Source organism: Siphateles boraxobius, unplaced genomic scaffold, assembly GCF_051911475.1.
Source record: "Siphateles boraxobius isolate OS27281-9 unplaced genomic scaffold, OSU_SipBor_1 20, whole genome shotgun sequence".
NCBI lineage: Eukaryota > Metazoa > Chordata > Actinopteri > Cypriniformes > Leuciscidae > Siphateles > Siphateles boraxobius.
Window position 1 is genome coordinate 20,263,823 of NW_027508811.1, and position 10,822 is coordinate 20,274,644.

At 37.4% G+C, this 10,822-nt stretch overlaps 1 protein-coding gene across 2 annotated transcripts; it reads left to right on the plus strand.

The window, feature by feature from the left end:
* The first annotated feature begins 518 nt into the window (after positions 1-518).
* On the plus strand, positions 519-9,669 carry gabrg1 (gamma-aminobutyric acid type A receptor subunit gamma1). Of its 2 annotated transcripts, none has more exons than XM_077237351.1 (9): positions 519-809; positions 3,046-3,206; positions 4,102-4,169; positions 4,333-4,553; positions 4,829-4,911; positions 5,344-5,481; positions 5,958-6,110; positions 6,211-6,410; positions 7,664-9,669. In XM_077237351.1, the coding sequence occupies exons 1-9, from the start codon at positions 739-741 to the stop codon at positions 7,937-7,939; spliced, it is 1,371 nt and encodes a 456-aa protein (XP_077093466.1). In that variant the 5' UTR covers positions 519-738; the 3' UTR covers positions 7,940-9,669. The 2 variants fall into 2 exon arrangements, with proteins under 2 accessions (XP_077093466.1, XP_077093465.1); XM_077237350.1 differs by having other exon boundaries at positions 636-809; positions 3,046-3,210; positions 4,106-4,169.
* The last annotated feature ends 1,153 nt before the right edge of the window (positions 9,670-10,822 follow it).

Sequence of the window (10,822 nt, forward strand, 5' to 3'; positions counted from 1 at the left end):
GTTCTTCCAGTTAAGAATGAGATGTAGCCTATGACAGAGCATAGTCTACTATTGCTGTTTTTAATCACTTTATCGTACATTATTAAGTGGTTAAAAATAGTAGTAGCCTATAAACAACAACAAAGTTTAGAAGTTTGTTTGCCGTCTTTAAGATGAGTTGACTAATTAGGGGAGCTGGGGAAGCAAAAGATTCTATAGGAAATTGACACGAAATTATTGACAGAAATTCCTTTAAAAAGCTCACTGAACACACACAAACACACACATGTAAGTTTTCCCCCTTTTTTCAAGGGTTAAGAAGATGGTCACTTTGCACATTTTGGTGCAAATTGTCGCATTTGCCACTTAATTAATCCCCAACAACAGCAAAACTAAGTAAAGGTCTCATAAATCACCGCTTGATGTGAATTCTCTGAGGTAGTGCAGTCAGCTCTTTTCCTACAGGCAGTTTCTAATAATTCCCGAAACACTGAGAGCGTCTCGCTCAGCAGAACGATGAAGGAACGCAGCGGTGCCGCAATCAGCGAAATCCCGCATTCACGATTCACATCCACACCGCGTCTGCTGGCTGCCTGACAGAGAGACCATAGGCTCAAGCTCTATGATGTTGACTAGACAACATCTGACAGCATCCGTTTACGCTCAATTATCATTTTACTAATCGCTTGAAGCTCTCAAAGCTTTGATCGCTCTAATTCATTTTGGAGATTGTTTGGTTATAAACCGAGCGTTCGCACGATGGTTCTGCTGCATCGCCGCCGGAGAAAAGAAGCACTGGTTTGGCTGTTGCCCGGTCTGCTGGGAGTCTGGTAAGTTTTTGTTTCAGAGGGGGCAAAAGGAACAAGGGGTGCAATCAATATGACTACAAAAATAGCCCTTGACCGACAACACTTAGGCGTGATTCTGCTGCAGAACGATTTAGTTTTACGTTTTCCTTGTAGCGCACCTAAACATTTGTGCAAATAACTGTCAATCACGACACGTACAGTTGTTTGTACTCTGAATACATTTGATACTATTAATTGATTGTAAGTGACAGTTTTGCTTAGAGCATTCGTGTTGAAGTCTTTTTAGCGAGGACGAGCAATGTCAGTCTACAAACAACCTTGAGGATACATACAGCTGCAATTAAACGAACAACACCCCAAACTACATTGCTCACACACAGTATTAGGTTTTGCATCATCATGTAGTCAGATTGGAAGGTCATGTCACAATTTCTCCATTATAAATGTAGCTAAATGTTATGCATAAGTTGTAGTCCACATAAACACCAACTAATTTGGTTTCCTTCAGCTGATTTTTGGCAGCTCATTCAAGGTATTCATGTAAATATGCAAATTTTTAATAGAATAAACCTACTTGGTTTGTAAGATTACATTCCTCTCATTTACTCATCTTAAAAAGTGACTGACAATAACCTAAGTGTTTCATCTATGGCAGAAAATGCCTTTTGTTTTATTTTGTTTTGCTTTATTTAGGCCTTTGACTTATAACTGTGCATTTGTCATTTTAGAGCATGTCTCAGAGGCTCAGGTCATTCAGAGGCTACTATTGTGTCCAGACAATATCAAACTCTGCATTCGAGGAAAATATTCTGTCTGTATTTTCCATTAACTACTCAGCACTCTGCCTACAGGGATCAATAACCTACATTCTCTCCACCCACTGGTCTCATCCACAGGGATTCTTCATATTGATTTTTCTCTTTCATTAGTTGTATATGTATGGGAATGTACCTTTTTTTATAGACAAAACTCAAATACATAAATCAAATGTACTTGTTTGTCTCGGTACTTTTTGATAAATATTTAGACCATTCAGATCAGATGTGAACACATTTTAATACATTTTATTACATCTCTAGACGAATGACAGTACACTACACACAACTGAACGAGCACACTAAATCTACTGTTTAAACTATTTTCTTTTACAGAATAACAGGCATGAAGACATTTGAATCTTGAGACAGACTTTATATTAAGTGTCTTTAACTTATACTACAGTATGTACTAACATTTAATAATTTGCTACAATGCACTTATTGTGTACATATAGGCAGATATGATTATGTATCGTACTTATAATGAAAAATGCCAGCTGCAATTACAGCTGTAATTAATCTTTCTAATTACATCTATACACTGTTGACCCTTCCCTTACCCATTAACTAAACTTTACCATAACACAAACCCTGTCCCTTACCGTACCTGTATACCACCTTAATAGTGGTAAAAGAGCTTTGCAATACAACAGGAACGCAAGTACACTAATACCTGAATTTTTTACGAAAGTATATACATTGTTGTCACACCTAATATAAAGTGGGACCGAATCTTGTTTTGAATGTTTTTCAGATACCCAGGTGCCTGAAACATCTTGATGGATTTCCTTGCCTTTTGTGCAGTTAGTTTTTTTGGCCAGTATAGCTTTGATGCACATCACCTTCATTTCTCCAAAGAAAAAGTCTGAAGTTGTGACATCAGAGGAGACCCAGTCTAGACAATTCACGTCCATGGGATTGGTGCACATCTCAGTTAGAAATGATACCCGATATGTCTGTTCCTACAGAAAATGCACCACAGAATAAATTTAGAAGCCCTTACACGATATACTGCGAGAGAGCAAGTGAGAGAGAGAGAGTTGTGGGTGATAATTTAAACCCCTCACCTTCAGCTGTTTCCTCCCTCCAGTGCCAGAACACATCTTCATTAATCACAGCATTCTTTTATTAGAACCTCCTCTTTGTATCTCCAGTATATGCTCATTTAAAAAACTCTCGCACTCTCATACATTTATAGTCACTGATGACTTACTTTATATGTTCTTCCCGTAAAACTCATCAAATTCTCTCTTTCTCACTCTGCCTGACATATTTAGCTCTTTAAATCAGTCGCTCGCTCTTTAGATTTTAAGCTCCTCATATAAACTAACTGCTCTTTTAACAATTCTCTATTTTAAATGGAATATTGCTATATTATTTTCCTCTATGCTGTCTGTCTACTTATATTCCCTCTGTCTGTTTCTGCTTTTTTATGACAGCATGGCATTTGGCCCAAGCAAAGCAGAGGAGGAAGATTATGAGGATGTCCCCATAAATAAAACATGGGTTTTATCACCAAAAGTCTACGAGAGCGACGTCACCCTTATCCTAAACAAATTACTGCAAGGTTATGACAACAAACTGAGACCAGATATCGGAGGCAAGTCATTGTTTGGAAAAGGTTGCATGCTTATCCTGGCCCACACAGAATCTATGCCCAAAAATTGGCAAAATTCCGGTAGATTCTGTCTAGGCCTGTTTATGACCCTCAAACACAGTGTTACAGCTTAATGGGCAGGTGCAAAATGTTAATAATTATAAGATAATGGCATCAGTATTATTAATCCTAATGAAGAGGAACACACTGTGACAGTTAAACCCTCTGAGTAGTTCAGAATTCTTATGTAATCATCTTTTTTTTGCAGAATGAAATGAAGAGTTGTTTGGCTTTAGGATTTTGCTGATGTTACAAGTCACTTTATTCTCAGTACATCAGTGTTCTGCAAGCGACGCAGCTGACTAGAGCTCAATTATTTAAGAGGATTTATCTCAGTGGTGTTTGGGTACAATAGACCGAAATCACTATTGATCTTCCTTCTTTATCTGTGTTTCATGTGTCTGAGATAGAGAGAGAGTGTAAGTATGAGAAGAACTCAGTTAATCAGTGCAGAGCAAGTGCTGAATGATTGCAGGTGAACTAGCAGTGCTTGTGTTATTTGTCATGTCTCTGTGACTGGATTTCCTGCGACAGAAAAAAAATAGCTATTTGGCTATTGGTTAACATTATTCAATAGTCCACACTAAGTGATGCAGAAAGAGAAAGGAAAAAATGGAACAGCAAGTTATTAAATAATTAAAGATTATGAAGACAAATTTTCCTTTGGAGTAACATGCACTGATGAAAGATGTAACAAAACAGCAATATTTTCTAAAAATGCATGCTGAATACATGCTGTATATTATAAACATTTTTTGATACAATTATTTAAATAATTTTTTTTTTTTACTGTTTTGATATTGTAACGTATTTTTATGTATTTGAAATTACATTCTAGTGAGACCGACTGTGATTGAGGCGGCAGTGTACGTGAACAGCATAGGGCCGGTAGATCCTATCAATATGGTGAGCAGAAATATAATACGACATTATGTTCAGAGCTGTAAACAAATAAGACACTGTAAACAACCTGTTTAGATCCATTTCACGACCATCATACTCTGTCACAAGCAAATGCCACATAATTTCAAGGTTACAAAAGCAACTGTAAGGTGTTTTACTTTTTTAGGAGTACACCATCGACATCTTCTTTGCTCAGACGTGGTACGACAGCAGACTCAAATTTAACAGCTCAATGAAAGTCCTCATGCTCAACAGCAACATGGTGGGAAAAATCTGGATCCCTGACACGTTTTTCCGCAACTCGCGTAAATCTGACGCCCACTGGATCACGACACCGAATCGCCTTCTTCGGCTCTGGAGCAATGGAAGAGTGATGTATACTCTAAGGTGTGTCTACGGTTAACATTGTGAGCCGAGTGAATGCTGTTTGTGTCCACGTATTCCTGTTCCCGTAACATTTGCTTTTGTATGGAATTACACCCGCTGTCTGTTGCAGCACGTTTAAGCCATTACATCTGATTCACATATTTATGTCAGGGACTGTTAAATCAGAAAGAGGGTTTGATCTCTGATGTCATAGAGTACTAATATCAAAGCCTCAAAAATGTTACAATCAACATTTTTTGTTTGTTTTGCTATTGTCTATTATTCTTTTTTGTTAGGTTGACTATTAACGCGGAATGCTACCTTAAGCTGCATAACTTTCCCATGGATGAACATTCGTGCCCTCTGGAGTTTTCAAGCTGTAGGTGTTAAATTCTTATGTCAATTTGTCACTCAGCCTCAGTCCTGTCCTGAGTGCCCGCCAGGCAGCCAATCCCCACGCATTGCCTCTGTCAGCCAACCATGCATCGCCTATATCGGCCAACAAAACTTAACATTACAGCTGGCCTGTAGCAGCTACCATCCTCCAACCTTGGAATGAGTGAGGAAAGAATCCATCCTTCTCCAGACCTCTCTCCTCTTCTCAGTCTATGTCACCCCTCATTCCTTTATTAGCACCATGCTTCAGCTTCTCATTTGTCATCATACACTGTGGGCATGGGAAGGGCATGCAGCGCTTTACACTCACTGAGCGCTACTCAATGCCATTCTGCCATCATTGTAAATTTGTCATTTGCATATTGAAATGAAAGGTCACATGCAATCTGGTGGATGTGCTTTTTTCCATTTGCAGATGGGTATCCAAAGAATGAGATCCAGTATAGATGGCAGCGTCGTTCGGTTGAAGTGGCAGACCAGCGCTTCTGGAGGCTTTACCAATTTGCCTTTGTGGGCCTACGGAACACTTCTGATGTTGCAAACACTCAGTCTGGTATGAACATACAGAATAAATAATAAGATTCATAATAATAATAGATCTGAAGTAAATGTTAATGATAATAACATCAATAAATGAGCATATATTAATAATAATATTTATTATCATTAATAACAGTATATTTACAGTAATCAATAGTAATAACAAGAACAATCACAAGCAATTGTTATTGATGGTAGTGTTATTAGGTAATAAATGGAAAATGAAAATGGGAAGATAAAACGAATTTGGTTGCACTTTATTTTACTGTACGTGCACTTTCAATGTACTTACCCACAAAAGTACTGAGTAATGTAAGGTAATTACATGGTTTAAGTTAAGGTTTAGGGGTAGGTTCAGGGTTAGTTCCCAGTTATTACCCAGTGTCATTACTACAGTAAGTACATAGTAGGTTTTAGATTATGTGAATTCATGAAAATATTAACAATTCTTCTTATTAAAACACAAGCGGTTGTTATTATTATTAACAGGGGAATACGTGGTTATGACTATTTTCTTTGACCTGAGCCGGAGAATGGGCTACTTCACCATCCAGACCTACATCCCCTGCAGTATGATAGTGGTTTTGTCCTGGGTCTCTTTCTGGATTAACAAGGATGCTGTACCTGCCAGAACATCTTTAGGTAATTTTAAAAAGCCTCTGAACGAATACAAATGTATGTTAAAATGAAAAGGAAATGCTTCAATGGGGTGGTCAATTACTGTGCATCATGATTGGCATAGGTATCACAACTGTGCTTACCATGACAACCCTAAGCACCATATCGAGGAAGTCCTTGCCGAAGGTGTCGTACGTGACAGCCATGGATCTATTTGTGTCTGTCTGCTTCATCTTCACCTTTGCTGCTCTTATGGAATATGGGACTCTACATTATTTCACAAGCAATCGACCGAAAAAGAAGACCAAATCAAGCCATGCACAGGTGAATGAACTTCATTTGTTTTTAAAGGGCCAGTTCATCATTTTACCACCGTCATGTCATTCAAAATGTGCATTAATTTCTGAGGAAAAACAAAAATAAATTCTGAATAATGTTTTGATGGCTCTTTTCTATTACAACTAATGGGAATCTGAGCTTTTAAGCTTCTAAAACAAAAATAATTACAACATGTTCCAAAAGGGGCTTTTCACAATGAGGAATCAATTTTGGTTCCATAAAGAACCTGTCAGTGTACAGGTGTGAAGAACATTTTAATAATCTTCCACTATAAATAAAATTCACATTTATTCATTTAGCTGACGCTTTTTATCCAAAGCGACTTACAATTGCTATATATGTCAGAGGCCGCACGCCTCTGGAGCAATTAGGGGTTAAGTGTCTTGCTCAGGGACACATTGGTGTCTCACAGTGGATTCGAACCCAGGTCTCTCACACCAAAGGCATGTGTCTTATCCACTGCGCCATCACCACCCCATTTTTTTTGCGCAATGAAAAGGTTTAATTGATGTTTAAGGTTCTTCATGGAACCACAGATGCCAGGAAAGAACCTTTATTTTTAAGAATGAAGGATCACCATAAAAGTATCATAGAAGTGGTCCATAAAACTTGATAAAGCTTGTGAAGCCATATGCTACATTTTGTGTGATGAACTGAAACGATGATTAAATCAGTGAATTGAATTTGTGAACCAAATCAGCGATTCATGAGTGATTCACATAAACCTCTTGTGTGAAATGGATGAACCAAGTCATTGCAAAGATATGATTCACAAGAAAGGTTCACTGCTACTTCTCTCATGAACAAGCTAAGGAGGACTAAAATGTTAAAATTTTCTGTGAATTACGACATAAATCTGGTCTGTTCCTCACACAAATCTATTATTTGAATTCACCACTTTTTGTGATTTTTACTTTCATTATATTAAAAAGAATAGCAAGCATATTCTTTAAAAAACAAATAAATAAAAATAATTTAAAGTCACGCAAGTATGATCAAATGACAAAATATTAAACTATGTTACTTAGAACACAGAACAAGTCATTAAGCACCTAGCTGATCACACTTATAGTGCTAAGAAGCTGACTAACTTCTTCACAGCTCAGGTTAGAATAGGACACATTGTACTTTTGTCAGCAGGTAATTGAGTGTGCTGTGCAGCAGCTATGGCATTTGCTTTTGTACTGCACACTGTTTTAGCAATAAAGCGTTTATGACCTTGCTGTTCCTCTGTGTAGAAACCCAGCACGGTTAACATCAGACCAGGGACATCTCTGCTGCAGATGAACAATATTGCTCCCTACCATGACGATGATGATTATGCGTACGAATGTCTGGACGGGAAAGACTGTGCCAGTTTCTTCTGCTGCTTTGATGATTGTCGCTCCGGAGCTTGGCGTGAGAACAGAATGCATGTCCATGTCTCCAAAATCGACTCCTACTCCCGAATATTCTTCCCAACCGCCTTTGGCCTCTTCAATCTTGTCTACTGGATTGGATATCTTTATCTTTAGAGATGCTGGGCAAGTTGGAGAGGGACACAGTTCTAGTAATATTTGCAAATCATCTGTAAATCTCCATCTGCTAAAGCTGGCAGCATACATCTTTGAGAAAAGGGAACATGTGAGGCTTGAGTTGGATGTTAATACTTATTGTGTCTTTAATTGTACATGAGATGTGATTTATTGCAGGATCTGAATCTTAGAAGGACAGTGATTCTGCATTGATGCCAACTGAGGAAATGCTAGGAGTTTCACCAGCTATACAGGCCATATCAAACAGATCTCATGTACATTGCCTAGTTTAAAATGATCTCTTGAATATCCGCCAAAATATCTGCAGATTTTTTGAACTGCAGTATTAGCATCACTAATGCAACTATGTTAACTTCAGGTTATTAACTCTCTGGCTGAAGCATAATATTATTATTTGAAAATATATGAAAAGTAGAAAATATGATATATTAGGTGCTTCTGATACTAATTTATAGCTAGCTACTTGTCAGAAAACTAATATTTACATGTGTTAATATCTCTGTTTTAACTTAAAATAGCAACATTTCTGTGTGAATTACCTAAAGTACTAATCAAACCAAAGCATAGATATCTGAAGGTTACGTGAATAGAAGTTTTATTTTGCTCAAGATTACCCAGAAGCCATTTACCTGGAATTAGCCTAATAATACTGTGAAATGTTCTTGTCTTGAACTAACAAGCTGTCTCTGGAATAGATGACACAAAGAAATGCCAATGTGCTCAAGATTTCCTAGGGTTCATGTGTATTTTTATATACCGAACAAAAGGAACAGAGCAGCCTTTACAATGCACAAATGCTCAGTGTCCTTTAGTACAAATTAGAGTTCATCACTCTCTTGCGTATTCAAGACATCTCATTGCAAATGGCTAGATTTCTGTGAGCGTAATTGCATGACTCATCTGAGCTCCTACGGCTAATCAACCCATATTTGGAAACCGGTCCGATGGACTTTCTTCAGCAGAAGAGCTTTAGACAGACCCATCACACAGTGGATCAAAACGAAAGCATTTGAAAACGTACAGTCTTCATAACACAAACCATGGATGCCTTCTCTATAGTCTAAAGCGGCCATATGGATTTGTCTTGAATTAGGTTTAATCTGATCTCATAGTCCTATTCGATTTGAGAAACAGATGAACAGAGCACGTGAGCAAAAGTGCCGTGTCTTGACCCGACTCTCAAAAGTCTTTTTCTCAATCTCCTGTTGTGCTTTCGGTGCTTGTTTTATTTATTAATGCTTCCATGTCGTTTGTCTTTTACTAGATGTAATCTTGATCATAGACAGCTCTGTTTTCTCCCTTTTTGAACATCTGTTATGTAGCTTACTGTGTTGTACCCTGTAGCTTAATATGTTCTGTACATTGTCTTTCTTATTGACATACTGATATACAGACAGAAAATCTATTTATATTTTTGTATATAAATAGATTGTTATGACAAGATTATCTACTAAACACAATCTGTTTCAGACCTTTAATAATACAATTCAGTGACCTTCTTGCATCTGTGTGAGCGTGTGCATGTGTGTCTGAACGTGTTCATCTCTGTGCGCTCTGCTCTCCACTCAATCTTGGTGTTTTTGGTCGTGTCTTCTGTAAGTGCTAATCTTCATGCTATTTACATGTTCATTATGTTTTTGTAGCTCTGAACACTGTGAGTAATAAAACAGTGCCTGCAAAAAATTAATAAAATTCTACGCTCTCTCAAACTCTGTTGATGATTGCACATCTTATCAAAATCCCAAAGCGTCAGGATACAAATGATGAATGTATTTTCCCGCAGGCTAACACTCTTGTAATATTACTTTGTTAATACCGCAATTAGCTTTATAATTATTGCTACAAGTGAATGAGCACATTTTCACAAGCATAAATTTAATTTCAGTCATTTATGGATCTTAATTGTTATTTCACACATGAATGAGGAATATAAGACAAGTTACTCCATCTTAGGGACCATGCGACTAAACACATCATACATGATAAATCTACAAAATTAAAAAAGTGATTTAAAGGGCTAATTCACCCTTACCTTCCTGTCATTCCAAACCTGTATGACTCTTTTTTTTATCTGTAAAACACAAACGGATAAATTCAGTACATTCAATACAGTTTTTTCTTTTTGTGTTCTATGGAACATAACAAATGATGACAACATTTTCATTTTTGCATTAACTATCCCTTTAAATTGCTGTGGATCGCTTAAATACACACATCTGTGATTATTTGTGAAATAATTTTTTTTTAGTCCTCACACATCTGCTATTGGACAAATGTCTCAAAAATAGAAAGCCTCTTATTTATGAGGTACGGTCCATTCTCTCTCCCACCCTAACTTCACTCCCTTGGGCCTCGGCTCTTTTCTTTAAGTTCACTCACTTCTTGACAGTTTAAACACACTTAATATATATATACTTCCAGTCCCAGGTAGCCATTACTGGCTCTGTGATTATACTTTAGAATGAAGACTGCTGTTTAACTGTATGGAAATAGAACAAAAGCCTGCCACCACAAGGGCGGAAGAATGAAGAGAGAACTGAAAGATAATTTTCCTGTGAGTTTGGAAATACAGACCATTTTCAGTCAGGTCTCTTATATTCTCTGCTGTGATAAGCACTAGCCTTATCACTGCACTGCGAGACAGCTTTGTTTTAATAGAGTTGCTCTTTTCTGCTTGCTGAGCAACTGTTTTGTAGCCTGTACTTATCAAATGCAGTGTTAGAACTGAAAGATGTGCTGCCCATTGTACTGTACTGTGAATGACAAAAAATGAAAGGGTGTACATGAGGACACAAAGCTGAGAGAAATATGCTTGAAGAAAAGAAAAACACTGTAGTAAAAACAACAACAGCAACAACAACA